The 20,798-nt window shown below is 39.4% G+C and overlaps 1 protein-coding gene across 1 annotated transcript in view; it reads left to right on the top strand.

Annotated features, from left to right (window-relative positions):
- Positions 1-20,798, top strand: part of LOC128612729 (AT-rich interactive domain-containing protein 1B-like) — a 226,431-nt gene that overhangs the window by 25,236 nt on the left and 180,397 nt on the right. Inside the window, exon 2 of the mRNA XM_053633101.1 lies at positions 8,049-8,240. Coding sequence (XP_053489076.1) covers positions 8,049-8,240 — 192 coding nt within the window. The remainder of the gene's footprint in view (positions 1-8,048; positions 8,241-20,798) is intronic.

Consider the following 20,798-nt stretch of genomic DNA (forward strand, 5'->3'; position numbering starts at 1 on the left):
CGGGAAGCGCACCATAGTACCGAACCCGACCTGTAGGAGGCGGTCCGAGCGGCGATTCCCGTGAATGTGAACGCAGCAAACACGTTCAGTGTGAAAACACTTTTGGAAGTACAACACTGTTAGTCAAATTATAGATATGGAAAGTAAATTATTGACTACACAAACAAGTCAGTCATTGGAATGTCCATGGATGCTAGTTAACCACGTATTGTTTATTTGTTAATTCTATGCTAACAATTTCAACCCTGTTTAAACAAAATAAACCCTTGTCGAACAGTTAAATGCGTATTTTTCTTTGATCCAATGTTGAAAAATTATTTACTAGAATAAAGTTTTATGAATTCCAAGGCAGCCCAATCATGGAATCCACAATATCCTGAACACTAAGAAATGTCCAAATCTATTGTCGAATACCGATAACTCTTAACTGCAGCGTCACTAAAGCTCGTTCTTTTTCTTACCGGTTCTCTTTTATTTCTTATTTTAGAAAGTGGACTGTGCATGGAAGATCTTGTTATTGTGACACACACGACAACATTCATTGATTGATTTATTTATTTATTTTTGCCAGCTAAGAGTTAAACCTCTCCTTCTATTCCCTTTGATGACATCAGTATTGCCTTTGCATCCATGAAATTAATTTTCTAATCTTAGTCAGCAGGAGCATGGAATTTGCACAGATTTAATAGCGAGCCATATCTCATCCCCATGCTGTCTCGTGCTCGCAGTTCGTTTGAAACAGTGGCTCATTTTTCTCTCGCTTGTGTATGAATTAGGCCTCATCTTTGTTTCCTAGCTTCTATTGAGCTGCAAGGATCGTTTGGTAATAGCTGCCCTCGTTTCTAAAAAAGAGTCTGTGTGATTGCTAGGAATTGTTAATTTCAACTGTGTGGTTTACTTTTCATGACGTTTTTTTTGAAAGTGTTTTTTTTTTTTTTCTCTCCATTTAACCTTTTCATTTGATTAGTATTAACGTTGCGAATTGTCCAATTCGTTTGCTTGGGTGCAGCAGACAAGAGTAGGAATGGGATAAACGTGGACCCAAAGCATTCCGGTAAAATGCCTCGGCATAATAAATCCACTATCTTTTCCTTTAATTTGTCACCCTTGTGTATATTAGAAAAATATTTAAAAAAAAATATAAGGTACTGTTGAAATGATTTGAAATCATATCACTATTATTAAACCCGTTTTTATTAATGGAGCTCGTTGTCATTTCTATAGCTCTTTACTTCACGTGAGATGATTCGCAAATGCAATTAAAACATTGACAATCCTTTCCCTTTTCCGTCAACCTCCTGTTGAAATGATTTATGCCTCGTGGAGTGTCTTTTAAACAAAAACGGACAGAGCTGAAAGTTTTCTGGGATGGAAAAATGTCAACAGGAGCCATACATGGGGGAAAAAAATAAATAAAAGTAGATGGTAATATTGCGAATTACAGTTTTACTGAGGTAGATTTCAAATTGAATGATTGTTATAGTTCTATGAACTGTATTCTTATTTTTAAGTTATGAGTCGCTATTTAAAAAACGAGCAGTGCTTGTTACAATTTACTCAACCCATTTTCTCATGATGCTGATGAACCATGCTAATGTCATCAGCTCACCAAGCACACACACACACACACACACTTACTTCACACTACACTTCTCAGATACCCCATTGATTGATAAAAATGAATGGATCGAAATAGAATAATAGATCCAATATAAAGAATAATGTGCTAAAGAAGTATGCGGTTTGGGACGCAGCCCCAAGCCCTTCAAGCAGTCGTCTACTTGCACGTATAGCATGACAAATAATTAACTGCACTCGAAGCGTTCGTAAAATTAAAAATGAAACTCCCAAAACTGTATACGGTACCATAACGAAGACGAACTGTATGTTGATACGTGAAATTCTGGAGTGAACGTCGGACGGCGTGACGTGGGGACGTAATGACGTGTGCGGTTAATCGAGCTCTGTTCTATAACATGTAAAATAGGAACATGAAAGGAGTATTCTAAAAGCAACTCATGTAAACACCTTAATCACAATATTGTCTTATTCAGAATAAGGTCAATAATTAGATTACTGCTGTCCATGTAAACGTAGTCCTATAACAGCACACCCTCAAGCGTTTCATTCCTTACATATCATCTACCCCTCATTCAGAATATTTGATAACAGGAATCAAAATAGGTCCTGGAGTCGTTAGACAATATTTAGCTTTCTCTAACGAACGTATAATTTTATTTCTTTTCTCTAGTTAGACAACTCTAACGACATAGATACACACATAGATATTTGATCTCGGTATACAATGAGTCGTCTATAACAGTAGTTATTGTCTTTCCATACACAGCCATCCAGCATTCATGGGAAAAGCGCACGTGTGTGTGTGCTTGTGTACTGTACGTGTGTGTTCTCTGTCGATCGAGCCGAAGACCGGCTTTCTGAGCTGATAATTTCCGGCTCTTATAAAACACAGAGTGAACACGCAGGCTCACAGTTTTTACAGCGCTGGAATGAGCAGCTTCATGAAAAAGACACCCACTAAAATCTGATATACAATCAAGCCACATTTCTGTAGAGTCCAAATGGAATTATGATAATAACCGTTTGCAGATTACCATTTTAATGCTCATTTGATCTCAATATGCAGTCTGCTACCTCGTAATCTATTTCGCTTTTTGGTTTTTTTGAGGGGTTTTTTTTTTGCACCAAGTGTTTTCTTGTTTGCTGATTAACAACTTTGCGTATTAAAATGAACAGATTTAAAGCGTTTTGAAGTCGTAAAATCAGAGTCGAAACAACTCGGAGAAGCAATTTAATCAAATTTGGTGGCACATTCCTGACCTAATTTTGTAGTTTGTTGGATAATAGCTTTATTTTGCAATATACACGCAAGACTTTGAAACAGAGCGAGTTCATAAATTCAATTTGAGCTTTATTACTGCCTTATGTAGACCTACATTAAAACACAGAGCGGATGGCTTCCTTATTCAGGCAGAGCCGAGATCACGTTTGTAATTTTGAGCTATGGCTTCCTGCTTCAGATTTATTCACTCCTAATCTGCTCAAATGCTTTTCTTTATTTTATCTTCTTCTTCTTCTTTTTTTTTTTATGGAAAAGTGCATTGCAAAACTGGAGGTTGTTTATATGTGTGATGCTTATTGTAGTTACTATGGAACTCTAGAGGGGACATTTGTTAGTATTATCTTGAGATTTTTTGTGAGCTCAAGAACATATTTTCCAGAGATGGTAGATTTATTAACCAATAACCGTGGTTTTAATTAAGATATTGAACGAATTGATTCAGCTTGTAGATGCACTCAGTGGACTCTGGGCACAAGGCGGGGTGCCAACCCATCGCAGGGCACAATTGTATCACCACTCATACACCCACTCACACACTATAGACAGTTTGTAAATGCCAATCAGCCTAGGACGGATGTATTTGGACTCAGGGAGGAAACTGGAGTACCCGGTGGAGCCCCCGAGGCACGGGAAGAGAATGCAAGTTCTGCGCACACAGAGTGAAGGCGGGAATCGAACCCCTGAGCCCAGAGGTGCGAGCCCCCCCACCCTCTTAAGAATGTGACAAGTCTTGAATAATTGCCCAATAATTGCAAACAGGGAGAAAACGTCTATTATGGAGTAATTAGTTATAGTGTTTATACCAGGTGTGGTGTCCAAGTCAGTCCCCCTTGACGACATCTTTAAAAAAGGACCCTTGTGGACCTGTTACAAGCTTACTAGTTAGTCAAGCTATATAGGTACTATTTAGCTACTGCATGAATAGCCTATTTGACAGCTTATTTAATATTTAATTCAATATAGTGAATGCATGTAACTGCATAGATAGCTATCAATTTATGTATAGCTATGTTAGCTTATACCTTTTGATAACATACTCCAGGACACCCCTTCATTGCAGCACAAACTAGCTTTTTTCAATAACCACCTAAAGCTTGTTAGATAGATTTGATATAGGATTGCCTGTTTATTCAATGATTTAAAACGCTGGTTTAAATAATAATTAAAAAAAAGACAGCGCAGACCTTTGTGTTAGCAATACAGATAATCATGCATAAGGCATTATGCTAGTTAACTAGCTAGCTATTTGTTTAGCCAGGTAGCACACAATAAAGCTCATGCTGCTTATGTGTTCTTAAGAAAGCCCCTTTTTTATTTCTAAATTAGAAGAAAAGTAAGTTATTATGTCCTATAATCAACCTTTGTGTTCTTGCAAGAAAAAATATATATTATGCATGGTGTCTCTGGGCTTTTGTAAGTGACAATAATAGAACACCCCACACCTCATCAAAGCCTCCTTTAACATAGCGTTTTATAGCTGAAATCTGTACAGCGGTCATCCGGGTGTAATCCTGTTGCCATCTTTGCTACGCCAGCTGTTTTTACAGCAGGGCCGTATCATGGTTTGCTGAAGTGGCAGTAGATTAGACCTGGGATTTCCAAGCATTTTCAAATAGACAGATTGGTTCTGCTGCTGCTTCCCTGCAATTGCCCTCATCTCACATACTGTATCTGAAGTCCCTTCAACTACACAGATATTCCACAAAAAACACTCCTTTCTTCTGTAATGATAGCCTGTGTGTTGGTTGACTGCTTGAAAATGCTAAAGGCAAATAGGGGCTCACTTCCTTGTCAGAAACCCTTTCTTCAATCTGGGAGATTTCCAAGCTCATGTCCTGGCCTGGCGTCAGACAGAGTCACACTGGGAACTTGGTACTGACGCAATAAGATTTACTTGTGTGCTTGTGTTTTGCTTGTACTTAATGTTTTTTTTTTCTTCTTCTTTTTGGCAACGCAATTCCTCTTGAGCAAACGCCTCGGCCGTGTCCCATATTACAAATGGCACAGTGCCCTGCATTCCGTCTTTCATCAGTGCTGCCTTTCAGCTGCTGATACCTCACTAATTAATGGTGCTACATATATGAATGGATTGTCGAAAGCCGAATTTTTACACGCTTGACTATGTCATGACTTCTAATTGTTTAGAGCTGGTGGATTAGAACAGTGCTACTGCATTGGTAATGTATTAATGCATATCCAATATCCAAATGCTTAGAAATAAAGGCTTAGTATGACACATATTTAGCCTTTACCCCGGACAAACCTGAAGCCTGGGTGCCTGGATAATTTCGTGTCCAGATTTTGTCAGACAAGTAGGTTTAACAACATGAGAAAAAAAGAATAAAACTCTACTTCCTGTTGACTTTTGCAAAACAAAACAAAAAATCATTTCGTGCGTATATGTTACTTATTATGTAAAGTGCACTTTACAATGATGCAACATAGAACTATAGTGTTTAGTCTCTAATCCTACTGCCTGCCGCACTACACACATCGCCTGAGGCGCAGTCTGATTGATGATATACGAGTTTTACGTATAACTCTCCTGTACATATCACAACATCATCTCACTGTTAAATATTTTCAATATATGCTAGCCAGACTCAAATAATATGTTTTCATGACAACTCCATGTAGCCAAAATGTCTGCCGACAACGAGGTCACAAACACAATATGCTACATCAAGAACTTACTGTAGCTACAGTGTTGTTACCCTTCCCGGGAATTCATATACTTTTTTATTTCTCTTAGTCTGTATTAATGCACTTAACTTGCTAACAGGCTATGCGTTATTACATTACATTAGCTACCACTTTTTAGCCAATTAGAATTCACTTAGCCAACCAAAACATGAGATTGGGCAGCACACTGGAGATTCCACATGCAGCTAAGGCTAGGTAATGAATATTTCATTTGTACACCACTGTAATCCACCAGCCATTTTTTTTAGATTAATGTTGCTTATTGCTACCAGTTTAGCTTCGTGCAAACTCTAAATAATCACACATATTCCTCAACCAGTTGTTCATAATTTCAGCATCACTTGGGTGGGAGTAAGGCTGTGTGATATGTCGATACACATCATAGGACAGTTGAAAAATGTCTATTGATAGATATTTTCTTATATTGTCTATACTGCCAATGTTGAAAAAGCCAGTTTACGTCACTGAGGTTGGAGCTAGGAGCTACTAGTGGTGTTACTGTACCAAAAACAAGCATAGAGGAGCATGACGCAGAGCAAAACACCTCGCAATACTCGGTCACAGTACAGATATCAGCCCAGCTAAAACATGAGGACCCTAAAAAGGGATGTACTTCTGTCAATTGGATTCCTGAAACATGAAGTTGAACAGTGTGTTTTAATATATTCTTCTTACATTTTGTTTTTCTTGTTCTCGTTCGTGATCATTCTGTTCAGTGTCGCTTCCAAATAAAAGAAAAGATAATGTGGCTTTTAGTTAGTGTTCAGTTCACAGAATTATCAAAAAGCAGTCATGAATGCATGCAGTTAATTTGTATAGATCAGTTCTTTCGTCAATTTTAGAGATAATGTAATATATCGATCAGCCGTAACATTAAAACCAGTCATTGATTATTTCGTTAAAGTGGCACCTGGCAAGGTGTGGGGTATGTTAGGCAGCAAGTGAACAGTCAGTTTCCAAAGTTGACGTGTTGGAAGCAGGAAAAATGGGCAAGCGTAAGGATCTGAGCAACTTTGACAAGGGCCAAATTGCAATGGCTAGACGACTGGGTCAGAGCATCTCCAAAACGGCAGGTCTTGTGAGATTTTCTTGATATGCAGTGGGTACTACCTACCAAAAGTGGTCTGAGGAAAGACAACCAGTGAACCAGTGACAGGGTCATGGATGCCCAAGGCTCATTGATGCACATGAGCAGTGAAGGCTAGCCCACCTGGTCCGATTCCACAGAAGAGCTACTGTAACACAAATTGCTGAAAAGGTTCATGCTGGTTATGATAGAAAGGTGTCAGAACGCACAGTGCCTCGACAGGTCAGAGGGGGACCTAAACAATATTAGGCCTAAACAATATATTTTAATGTTATGGCTGATTGGTGTATATCATGATACATATCATTTCAAAATATGAAATGATCCATATTGTGATATAAGATTTGGTCCATATCGCTCAGCCCTAGGTAGGAGGCATGGCCTAAAGTGTAAAGGGGAGGTGAGAGTGCATTAGAACTGATTCACATGATAATATAGCTTCTGTTTGATGGTTCTTACTGGTGAAATTGGCTAAACAGTAAATGCTACTGGCTAAAATGTGGATGTCTGAAGTGGGTGATGGTTTATACGTGCATTTTGCACAGTGCTAAACTGGTAGCTTAGTGTCTTTGTTTCGTCCCAACATCAGCTCCAGTACAAAACTAAAGAAGCAAAAGAAGCTTGAGTTAGTAGATTTAGGGAAAATGGGACAACTGTATTATTGTTTTGGCCATAATGCTGCATTAATTAAGGGATTCACCCACAACTTGGTATGTCTAAAAGTATGTGGATGTGAGTAAATACAGTATAAGTTGATTTACTAAGCTGTGTCACTGGTATGTGTTGGTAGATGATCTGTACTTGAGTGCATTCAGAGCATACAAGAGCTCCATCATTCGTGCTGTCCTACACGCACTGCACATCTAACATTTCTCTTCTAAAATCTCTCTACGGAGGATTGTAAATGCAACAAAAGTTTTAGAAGATTGAGGATCATGATTAATCTCCTACATGGAAATGCATGTGGCATTCTTTGCGTGCACAGCAGGATTCATCATATTGAGTGCAGGTATTGCTTAGGGATGCAGGAAAAGATCTGCACTTTGACTCTGACTGAAAAAGACAGTGGGAACAAATGCCGTAAATCATCTGAGATCGAGCACGACGGCGCAGAAACATCAGACCTGACATAATCCACCCTGTAGTGGATTCCACACTTTGGGTGACAGATTAATGTTAACCCGACATGCCGGATTTTTCCTGTTGACTCACGAAGTCATAAGGGGGGGTTGATGGGGGGGACCCTAAAATAAATCTAATGCTCGTGTGGAGTAAAGCGCCCCAGGCAGGAACTGTCTTTTCATATTTTTTTCACCTTTTCTTTTCAGTATTCAGAGTCGCAGAGGTTCGAGGCTGGTTAGGTAAAAGCAGCGTCTCGTGCTCTGTCTTTTTCAGGTGGGTATGGACTTCATGGTGATGAAGCGCTCTCAGATGTACGGGATGAGCAGTAGTCCATACTCTCAGCAGCAGCAGGGTGTCCCCTATCCCAGCCAGCCATATGGATCTCCTTCTACACATAGATACCCGATGGCCATGCAGGGCAGAGGGCAAATGAACATGGGTTCGATGCCATATCCTCAACAACAGGTATGCTTTTTTTTATCGTTTCAGTGTTTGGTTAATAATGTTTCTACCCCAGCACTGTCGAATTCTCAACTCTGATTGGACGGAAGGTGGGGATTAATTCTCACTGGTTACGTGTACATGCACATCAATATTATATTAATGGGAATTTGGCAATATGCTAATTAGCATCGAGTCATGTAAACGCCGCAATCCGATTGCCCGATTCAGATTAAGGCAATATTCTGATTCCCCAAATTCCGATTCCCACCCATGGAATATGCCTGTTTTAATCGGAAATTTGTCGCATGTAAACATCTTATTCAGAAAATCCACTGAAAGGAAATATATGCGCTTGCTCAGTCTGCAAGGAATTATGGGTGATTGTGGGATACGTCTTTAGGAATGGCAACTCAGGCTTACTTACAACAACCATGTATACTGGTTGCCTGTACGCATATAAACATCGTATTCGGAATATGACTGCAACCCGAATATAGACCTTAATCAGAATTTGATGTGCACGTAAACGTAGCCTATAACAGCCTGTAGATTCAGCTGTATGTTAAATCACAGTATGTAATTGTTGATATGGAGAAGTTTTTCCACAAGGAATCATTTATTACCATTTATGGAAGGAGTCTCCAGTGTCAGCGCTTTGTAATGGGGGAAGTCTTCACGACTACGAGAGAGAGAAAACTTGAACATGAACATTCCATGTAAACGGATACTAATTGACACGTCGTATTAAAATTAAAAAATGTAATCGATAGCAAATTGCTGTCATATAAGCGGAATGAAAATATTTCGGGATGTACTGTTATTGAAAAATAATTAACATCGTGTCACGTCAGGCTGCATCACACTACTACATCGTTGATTATTTTGCTGTATTGTTAGTGTTCATTTTGTCAGTTATTTTTTAATTTAGTCTTAGTCTTAGTCTAGTGTCAAATGTCCTTGATAGTTTTTGTCATTTTTCGTCAAACTCATCCTGTTTTTTAAATTTTTTTTATTTGAGTTTTAGAAGACTAAAAGTCTGGGCATTTTAGTCTGGTCAGTGAAAACCGTGAGCATTTTAGTCACTGAAAACTGTACACATCTATCAACAAAAATAAGAGTGACAACCTGTGTCAGTGCAATAACAAATGAAATTGTTACAATAAAAGCCCATAGTGGCTTTAGAATCTGCATAAATGACATTTAAAACACTTTACAAACATTACATATCTCTTTATGTAACTACTGACCAAGTTTCTATTTGTAATAAACATGCAGGCTAACATAACTTTGGATATAAAACTTAGCAAGCTGTGATAGTGAAAATAATTTAAAATGAATAAGGGCATTCAAAATAGATTAAACCTGGATCATTTCAGGTACGTGCACGCAGCTTTATCCATATCAAAGTTTCTACTATCGCATCTGTTAAAATAACTGTTCCCGTTAACATTTTCAGCTCCATTAAGACTCCGCTAACTTCCCCGAGGTGGTCTGATCGGTCCTGTGAGGACGCACGCTGATTGAAAAGCGTTCCCATTGGCTGCAGGCTGTAGCTGTTATGGCCAAGCATGAAAGTCAACATTGCGCAACAACACACAGAATATACCTGCAAGGCTTATGTGTGGAACTCGCATTAATGTTGGGAACTCGCTTTCGGGAAAAAAAAAGAAGAAAAAAAAAAACCAGACTGTAATATTTTGCCTCTTCTTTTTTTGTTGACGAAAATATAGAGGGATTTTGGTAAAGTTTTTATTTTTTAAACTACATTTTAGTCACAGTTAGTGTTTAATGACGCCGGCGTCGTCTTCGTCTCCTCTTCGTCGTGGGAAAAAAGGTTGTCGACAAACATTTTTTTTTTGGTCATACTTTTCCTTAACTACTACTTATTGTGTTTTATTCCACACATATACTATAATTTATTTAATTACAATTTTTTACGAGAAGATCTCGTTCTTTGTCCAAGACTGTTCAAGAGAGCATTAATTTGCCTGTAACTTATACTATAATTTGGTTGATCATCTTGTCACTCAGGCAACAGGGGACATTTTTTTTTTCTGTCTTTATATATGAGAAGCAGAGCAGAAACATTGACACATGCTACACGTCTCATATATTGCTGTTTAACATTTCCTGTCAGATTTTTTTAAAATTTAATTTTATTATTTTACATGAGGTTGTACGTCCTGTCACCCAATTTGCTATGTTTGGCCTGCCTGGTCCACTGAAGATGTCTGGGTTATTCTGAGCCTCGCTCCGTGTCCCCCTGACACACTGCTATATTTAGCCAGGCTTGTTGCTCATAGATTTAATGTGTCTCCAGAGAGCTGTTGGCACACAAGGCCTCCTGCTCCTGAGAAAACCTGACCTCTCATAATCCCTACAAAGATGAGAGAAAGTAGAAACTGTGAAAATTTTATTTATATATATATATATCTTACTACAAAACTAAGAGGAACCTGATCCATGCACACAGTCGGCTTAAGTAACATTAATGTAGCATGTGGTTTATCCAGCAGTTTGGCACGAGACCATTGCTGTTCTTGGAATAATGTCAATGTTTGCTTACTCATGTCAGTGTGTTTGGCATTTGTCCCTCCGGAGGATTATCGTTGTATCTCTGATTAAAGTTAGACCTCTAATGAGTGATATTTTGGCTTTGACTGGATTGAGCGCTTGCCAGTGTTCTCGAGGTTCTCCTCTGATCTTCACAAAGACTGCTTCAGGCTGTCATTTGGCATCAGTTTGTACCGTTTAAATTGAGTAAGATTGGAGTCCTGAGGAAAAATGAACTGGCGCACCCATTGTCTTACACTTGTATTGTATTTAGGGAGAACAATCCTTGAGAATACGGTGGCGCTACAGCCGTAGAAAATCATTAGTTCATAAATTCGTTTTGTTATTTGCGTTATTAAAAGCGCACCATCGGAATGAAGCGAATTAAGATGAAAAAAAGAATACTGTCTGTCCTTTCAAATGAAGAGCTCCAGCGCTTTAGGGAATTTATTCAAATGGAGCTGGCATCTGGTGAGAAATAGATGTGGATGCGCTGTAAACGGGTGTTTGTTCGGGTTGGTACATTCAGACATTCGCTTGGACCTGCAAGAACGGATTACGTCACTGGCATCTGACGGTGACCCCGGTGACCTCCCTGCTGCCTGCTGACCTCCCTGCTGCCTGCTGTGTGAGTGTAGTGTGTGTGTGTAGGTGTGTAGGTGTGTGTGTGTGTGTGTGTGTGTGTGTGTGTGTGTGTCCCCTCAGCTTGGGCAGGGACACAGCCAAGAAAAGACACACACAAAGACAAAGCTAGACACTCAGCCACTGAATGCAAATTCCCTCCTCAAAGCCGTAATTTATACAACACCTTTGGAGTAAGCAGGTTTAGCACTTAAGCTAGCTCGGAGGAGAATGTATATGCGGAGAGCTTTGAAAGTAACACAGCTGAATAATCAACTGGAAGGTCGTGTAGTTAAGGGTAGGGATGGAAACTATGACAATACTTCAAAGACATTTTTAAAAATCTGATGTATTGGGATATTTAGGTATAATTTAGGTTTAAAATGTTGGGGTGTGAGGCAATTCCACCATCTGTATTCAGATTTAAACACAAAATGGGCATGGCCTAAGCCAGAAGGTGTTTTTATTTATTTATTTTTGCTGTATTTTTGAGGTTTTATTTTTCATGCGGGTGTGGGGGGTTAAATATGAGCGCTGCCACCATGCCCATCGAAATCATGAAAAACTGTAGAAAAATACCAGCACTGTCAGCATGGTGTGTGAACTGACAGTTCCTCAAACTCCGCTACATCATTCAAGTACGAGTTCAAGTATCGGTCTTAAATCGTGAAACGCACGGGACTGTTTTTGAAATGCATCTCACGTGGTTATTATTTTTGTTTGTATAAACATATTTAGCTGGTTCTGTTCCCAAAATCTAAACAAACTAGTAGCCCAATGTACACCACCTAAATTAGGTAATAATTTAAACCAGCCTAAGGATGAATGGATAAACGCGGTGACTGACTACGTTTACATGGACAGCCATAATCTAATTACTGACTTTATTCTGAATAATAAGATTCCCTCCAGAATTTCACGTATCAACATACAGTTCGTCTTCGTTATGGTACCGTGTACAGTCTTGAGTGTTTCATTTTTAATTTTACGAAAGCTTCAAGTGCAGTTCATTATTTGTCATGCTATACGTGCAAATAGACGACTGCTTGAAGCCGTGGGCTGCGTCTGAAACCACATACTTAGCTACTATATAGTAGCTGAGATACATGTATTTCGCCTACTATATAGCAGGTAAGTACGCAGTTTCGGATGCAGCCGTGCTCTCTTGTTTGCCATCAAATGGTTGAGCACTGCCGTGTGTGTACGTGTCCTGTCACGATGCGGTGAAAACTCCCACACGATGTTAATAGTGTGATTAAGGCGTGTACATGTCTATAACGCACTTCGATAATGTGAACAGGAGTACAACAGGAATACGCCACACGTCTTAAGTCGATTTGAGTTTACTTCAAGTATGACTTTAGTCGGATTAAGGTAATCAATAATCGCTGTTTACATGTTAGTTTCTTAATCAGAGTATCGTCTTAATCGGGTTAATATCGGATTCTTGTTGTCCATGTAAACGTACTGACTGTGGAAAGTTATGAAGATCGCAGTCACGGTTGGGATGGGGCTATCATTTGTTCCATTTCTTCCGCAGTGACTATCAGCTTGATTTCATTCATATGAAGATAAATGAAACGAAACTACGTCGCTGTTGCCCCGTTCAAATTCGTACAAACGTCTCATGCGACCGGGCGCCGGCTAGCAGTTGAGACAATCAGTTATAAACCAATGATACTTTCGATAAACCGTATTGAGCTGTAATTTATCAGGATATCGACATCACATCATAACCACGATCCCATGTTTACTACTATGAAGAATATTCTCAGCACTCTGCCTTATATTCAGCTCATGCAGCTTTTAAAAATTTTATAGTATACGCTGAGGTTTTAGTCTCTCTACCGTGAACCCGTATTACCTCAGGTTTCTTCCTCTTGTCTGACTGATCCGCTAGCTGGAGAAATTTCACCTTTCCCCCTGCTCTTTCCAGCAACATGTCAGACTTTGGTCTTTCCCAGACCATGACATGCATGCAGTGAGTCTGCTTTCACAGAGTCTCAGAGGAGACCTCACCATCCATACTGCTGTAAATAAAGCTGCTATGAGCTGCAACAGGACAACAGTCTGTTCTTACACCAAGCTTTTAGTGCAGAATCTGCAGGACATCACACTCAATTAGAGCATTACCCAGTTTTTTTTTTTTTCTTTTTCTCCCCCTTCTCATTAATTTTTGCTGCCTGCTCAAGAAGTATACAAGCACCAGCCATGCAGTCATCTGTGGAGAGAAAATTAGGCCTTGGGCAAATTTTTTAAGATGCTCTGATTTAGATAAATGTCTCGTGTTTGTGTCAGAATGATCAGGAAATGGAGAGCAAGCAGAAGGGAAGCAACACGAGCGCCCGCGCTGATGACAGGAGTCGGGCTTTTTGTTTGGAAGTGGAATGAACTTGAAAGCAAAAGGGCCTGCCAATTCCAGTGCAATTTCCTGTGATGTCAGTGTTGGCAGACAGAAAGGAAAAAGAATTTGAAGGCAACATTAGCGTTTGATGTGCAGAGAAGAGAGAGACGGCCTGTGAAATGAAAGAGGGAAAATGTGTCAACAAGCCAGGAAAGGGACCATTACTGGCTGCTGCTGCTTCTTTCTTGCCCATTCGCCTAAGTTAATAGAATCCGACCATTACACAGGAGTGGAAATGTTGTCTTGTTCTCCGCCGTTCTTGTACAATAACAGCCCGGGCCATTTTAGTTTGATTCTCTTTGAGTCCGCAGGCTGAGGCCATCTCTGATGGGTTTTTATTGAAAGAAAACCTGCGAGTGCATTTGTACACACTTCTTTCTCCACAGGTGTGACCTTGGAGCATCATAGTTCTGGGTTTTTTGCTGTCATAAAAACACTCAGAGGCACCAAAACGAACAGAGTCCTGCCATTTTGTGTAAAGGAACACCGAGCAGGTTTATAATTGCTTAATTAATGGAATTGATTGCGTTGCTTTTCCATAACATTTACAATAACATTGGACCCTGGGTCTGTGGAGCCACTTAAGGACTTAAGGGTGCTTCAACACTTGTTTTTCTCAACCAACAGCACATTTTAAACGTCGTCCTTGAGAAAGTTGCCTCAAGGTGTGAAGAATGGGTCTGCGTTTGAATAGCTTTTCCACTGCAGAACGCATTCAAAGTTGAAAAAAAAAAAAAAAAAAAAAAAACTTTTGAGAAAAGTGACAAAAAGTCATTTAAAAAAAAAAAAACAAAATTACCTCCTGACTAATAAGGTCATGAGAAAAACAAACATGGACGACTGTGAAAATGTGTCAGTTGGTCATGCATGAAAATAATTGCTAATATTCCAACTTTGGCTATTTCAGGGACATTCAGCCACCCGAATTTATGTGATGTCTCACTTTAACTGGGGCCGCATACAGTCACATACAGTAGCACAAGAAGCGCAAATTTTCTTGATTTCCTTCCTACTACTACTAATAAAGGTAATCTGTCTAACTAGCTAGGCTGATTAGATAACTGATACTAGGCAGGATAGTTGGAGAAAAATGTTGACATGTCTCCAGTGTGCATTTAAAAAAAAAAAATACATTCACTGGCCACTTTATTAGATACCTGTAGACCTGTACATGTGCTCGTTCATGCAATTATATAATCAGCCAATCATGTGGCAGCAGCGCAGTGCATGAAATCCTGCAGATACAGGTCAAGCGCTTTAGTTAATGTTCACATCCATCATCACAATGTGGAAAGAATGTGATCTTGGTGACTTGGCATGGTTGTTGGTGCCAGACTGGCTGCTTTGAGTATTTCAGAATCTGCTTATCTCCTGGGATTTTCACACACAATTCAGTCTCTAAAGTTTACACAGAATGATTGGGAGGTTGGGGGGTTGGGGGTTTCGGGGGAGGGGATCCAGTGAGTGGCAGCTCGGCGAGCAGAAACTCCATGTTGATGAGAGAGGTCAGAGGAGAATTTCCAGACTGGTTCGAACTGACAAGAAGGCTGAGGTAACTCAAATGACCACTCTTTGCAACCACGGTGAACAAGAAAAACATCTCAGAAGGCACAACACGTCAAAGTTTGCGATGAAGACTACAGCGGGTTTGATGTCAGGATTAACCTGAGCTCTTGAGCTGTATCTGCATGATTTTATGCATTGCATTACCGCCAAAGAATTGCCTGTTTGGTAATAATAATTGCATGAACGAGTGAGGGAGAAAGCCCAGAAATTTCTAAACAGTCACAACAGCAGACCTTATGAGCTCAGAGGTAAGAAGTAGATAAGTGAATTAGGAAAGAAAATAGAGGACATACGTAGTCTTGAAATTGTAACTGATTAATGATAGCACCTTGCTCCAGAATAGATGAAGTTTCAGGATCAATTAATTACTAGGAAACCCAATGAGCATCAATGGCTCTATTGACTTGTTCTCATTTGTAACTTTTATTACTTTGGACTTCTGTTGGTGGAGTCCATCAGCTGTGTTGAAGAAGCGTGATTCATTTATTAGAAGCAGAACGGATTCCTGTAATCACTCAATGACGGCTTGCAAGGGATGTTTTTGTTGATGTTTGATGATCATTTTTCAAGAATTAGCTTTACTTTATTAGCTTTTGTGTGATATGCTTCAGTATTAATTGTATTTTATTTGTACCGTACATTTTATTGTACACATCATAGACCTTTATCGGTGCAGTTTAATTTATTTTTTGACCATTTAGTGTTACTCTATTATTGATAACCCTGAAAAAACCGCACTGTAAAAACCGGATAAGTTCATTTAACTCAAAAGATTTGAGGAAACTAATGACCTTGAAATTTTTAAATAAATAATAAATCAATTTCTTTAAGCCAAATAGATTTAAATATAACAAGTTTGGGTTATATTTTTGTTATATTTAAGTGTGTTTGGCTTAAAGAAATTGATTTATCAACTAAAATATTTTGAGGTAATTATTTTCCTCAAATGTTTTGAGTTAACTGAACTTCTCCGGTTTTACAGTGTACATCCTTGCAAATAAGCCATTACCTAGCATTGTTTTACATAGCATATGTTTTATAAGTAGATTGTTTCGGTCCAATGTTAATATATAATCACTAATAAATTGGCATAGTACATTTAGCCTAATATAAAAATGACAACACATAGCTTTGCTGCACTGTAAAACCGGATAAGTTCATTTAACTCAAAACATTTGAGGAAACTAATTACCTCAAAATATTTAAGTTGATAAATCAATTTCTTTAAGCCAAATACACTTAAATATAACAAAAATTTAACTCAAACTTTGTCATTTAAAATACATTTTTGTTATATTTAAGTGTATTTGGCTTAAAGAAATTGATTTATCAACTTAAAAATTTTGAGGTAATTAGTTTCCTCAAATGTTTTGAGTTAAATGAACTTCTCACCATCACCTCGCATAAGTCTCCGAAGTCTCGCACACATCTTATTAAAGAAATACCCATTCTTTAGTAAGTAAGTTACTGGCTGTGTTTAGAGCTTGCATGCAATTTATATCCCAAGTCGTTGCCTCTGATAACTAACCGAACCTTTAAAAATGCTTTTGTTGCTGCGTTTCATGGGTATGTGGTTATTAAAATAACATTCTTCCCCCATAGATAAACAGCAAACCCTGTGAAATACGGTACAGATAACACGGTCCGCCTTCTGCTTTCAAACCATAATATTTCCATTAAAGACTGAAAAGTTGTTTGGCAGTGCCGTGAACTCGGCTCACACAACTCATGTTGTCGTTATTTTTTAGTAGGGTGTCATTATGCACCTAATTTCAAGCCACAAATTATAAGGTGTGGTATTTGACTAGCGAAACGTGGCCACAAAAATGCTCATTGCATGAGGGTGATTAATACAGATCCAGTGCAGGAACCAGCCTCGAGTGAGCTGTTCCTGTGTCTGTGCATTTCCTCATAATGAGATGTATTCGCTCTGTTAATGTTGGATTATATTAAAGGAAGTATTGCATTTCTATACTGATAGCCAGACTTGTGATGTATGCAACATTGGAATGTGTAGCCGTTGATAAGCATGTTTATTTATTAGGGTAGTGTTTACTACACCAGTGATAAATAATCTATATGTGCATTACAGTGTAAATTACTAAGTAACTAATACGTTAGTAAGTGATAACGATCTGCACTTATATAGCACTTTTTTAACCTTAGCGGTTCTACAAAGAGCTTTATATTGTTTTCATTCACCCATTCAAACACACTCACACACTCACACAGAGCTGCACACTCATGCAAGGCGCTAGCTTGCCATTGGGTTCAGTGTCTTGCCCAAGGACACTTCGGCATGTGGAGACATGTGGGCCGGGAATCGAACCGCCAAACCAACGATTAGTGGACAACCCGCTCTACCACCTGAACCACAGAGAAATGAAGAGTGCATGTCATCCTCATTGTAAAATAGGAATCTCTCTTTTTTTTTATCCCCTTTTGGTTAATGCTGTTATATTGAGATTGCTTTTGTTTTATATATGACAATTCCATTCATGAGATTTACACACCAAGTCTTATAATATTAATATTTCTTCATGTCAGACCAATAAATTCTGATCATACCACAACACACACGCACACACGCGCACACACACACACGCATGCGCGCACACACACGCGCGCACACACACAGAGGAGGAGGTTATGTAAAAATGCACCCTTTTTGAAAGAAAGAAAGAAAGAAAGAACAAATGCATAAAAGAAAGAAAGAACAAATGCATAAAAGAAAGAAAGAAAGAACAAACATATAAAAGAAAGAAAGAACAAATGCATAAAAGAAAGAAAGAACAAATGCATAAAAGAAAGAAAGAACAAATGCATAAAAGAAAGAAAGAACAAATGTATAAAAGAAAGAAAGAACAAATGCAGAAAAGAAAGAAAGAAAGAACAAATATATAAAAGAAAGAAAGAACAAATGCATAAAAGAAACAAGGAACAAATGTATAAAAGAAAGAAGGAACAAATGTATAAAATAAAGAAAGAACAAATGCATAAAAGAAAGAAAGAAATAACAAATATATAAAAGAAAGAAAGAACAAATGCATAAAATAAAGAACAAATGTATAAAAGAAAGAAAGAAAGAACAAATGCATAAAAGAAAAGATGTATAAAAGAAAGAAAGAACAAATGTATAAAAGAAAGAAAGAAAGAACAAATGCATAAAAGAAAAAATGTATAAAAGAAAGAAAGAACAAATGTAAATGGTAAATGGCGCACTTATATAGTGCTTTTTTCCAAAGCGCTTTACACTGTGTCTCATTCACCCATTCACACATACACTCACACACCAATGGTAGCAGAGCTGCCATGCAAGGCGCTAACTTGCCATCGGGAGCAACTTGGGGTTCAGTGTCTTGCCCAAGGACACTTCGGCATGTGGAGACATGTGGGCCGGGAATCGAACCGCCAACCCTACGATTAATGGACAACCCACTCTACCACCTGAGCCATGGTATAAAAGAAAGAAACAAAGAAAGAAAGAGAGAACAAATGTTTAAGCACTGGATTTTTCTTGTGTTGATACAGTTTTGTTACATTATTGCTTGATTACAAATATTACCCTTGATGTATTATTTTTTTAATTAGCCCTCAGATTGTTATTAGCGATGCTCCAGTCCTGTTTGTTCAGTTCAGATATAATCAGCTCAAAGTGTCTTCCAATACTGTTCATATACCAATATTCTCACAGGAACTGCACCAATTCACTGCAAGCATCGTGCCAAGTGTCACAGGTGAAGGTGGTGCACTTTAAAATGATTTAAGATGAAGGATCCATGTTGTGCCAGTTAAAACCACAAATCTTACAACACACTGATCCCTTGGGGCAAAAACTAATCCACCTACCAGCATGTTTTGGGACAGTGGGAGGAACCTCAAACAAACACAGAGAGAGAAGCTGTGAAACTTCTTACAGACAGTAACCCGAGCTCAGGATCGAACCCAGGACCCTGGAATTTTTTCACACAGCCTTTAAGAGAGCCTTTGACGAAAGAAGAACGTATTGAAATCATTCTCACGCCTGGATCGGGGCGCTGTCACAAGGTTGCGCTGGACTTTAACAGGAAACATTGCGACATCACACACAACAAACGTATGACCAAATTCAAAAAGACTGGAAGTGTTGCGGACCAACCCGAGAAGAGGTGCTGGCCTACGTAGTCCCCTGTGTAAGGAGACGTTTGGGACACCCTGTATTATCGGCATTAAATTCTCTTGAACAGGGGACAGGTTGGTAGTCAGGTCCAGGTTGCGTATCCTCTGGGACCTCAGAACTGAGACCGAGGAAGCCTGCGCTCAGGAGCAGAGGTGAGAATTCTTTGTCCCAGACATGCTGCTGTATTCAAACTTGTCTGGGGAAACAGTCTGTATTTTAAAATACGAATCAACCTTACCCTCTGATTTTTAAAATTTATTTATTTATTTCCTTTTGCTTGCTCTTGGCCTCGGAGTGAGGTCAGGAGTTTAATGGGGAAAACATTTGAAGCGGTGGCACTAAAACCGGAGCCTCGGCGAAAGAGCTGGCGCATTTTAGAGCACATTAACCCTCGGCACCTTGGCGGCCTCTACTGAAAACGAAAACGGCTCGCGTCGAAATGATGAAAAAGAAAAAAAAGGCCATTTGAGAGCAGAGTGCTGTCGTTTGTTGCCATTGATTGGACTGTGTAAATGGCACGGTGGCCTTGATGCATCAGAGTGCTGAGTTAACAGAGCTAAGCACCGGGCTGGTGAAGAGGTTGTGACGTGGCCACAACAGAGACTTCTGATTAAAGGCGAGCCATTATTAGATGAAGAGCTGAGCTAAAATGAAGTCTGTGGTCGTATTCATCGGGTTAAAGTTGATTCGAGTCCCTCCTGGTCATTTGTTTGTCATTGTCGCAGTTTACCTGAGTGGACGGTGTCACTGAATGGCAGAGAGACACATTAGTGAGAAAGCCTGACCTGAAAAATTCCCCCCAATCCCCCATTACACCCCGCCCCCCCCCCCCCCCCCACACACACACACTGTGCACCATGCCCTGGCGTGATCCCGGCCTGCTTGAATTATGATAGCGGCATTTTTCTCCACAGTCCTTTCCCCCATTCATACATATTACAATTGTTTTCTCTCATGCACAGATGATTTTTTGAGAGCGCTGCTCGTGACAGCGCGGTGAGCCGTGTGTGCAGGGGAAACGCTGTCCCACTTAACGTGCAGCCGCGTCGCTTGTTAACATGCCTACGTGTTCGCCTGTGCCCGTGCCGTCTCTTTGTTTGATGAAGCTCTCCAAGGGCAGCACATTCTTGAAGTGTCAAGTGCCGATGTGTGTGTGTGTGTGTGTGTGTGTGTGTGTGTGTGTATGGGGAAAGGAGATCAAACATGCCAGTCTGGGCTCAGTCACCTCACACCAGCAGCGATGTAATCTCTCCCTGCGTTTAATCTGGAACGGAGA

This window comes from Ictalurus furcatus, chromosome 9 (genome assembly GCF_023375685.1).
Source record: "Ictalurus furcatus strain D&B chromosome 9, Billie_1.0, whole genome shotgun sequence".
Classification (NCBI taxonomy): domain Eukaryota; kingdom Metazoa; phylum Chordata; class Actinopteri; order Siluriformes; family Ictaluridae; genus Ictalurus; species Ictalurus furcatus.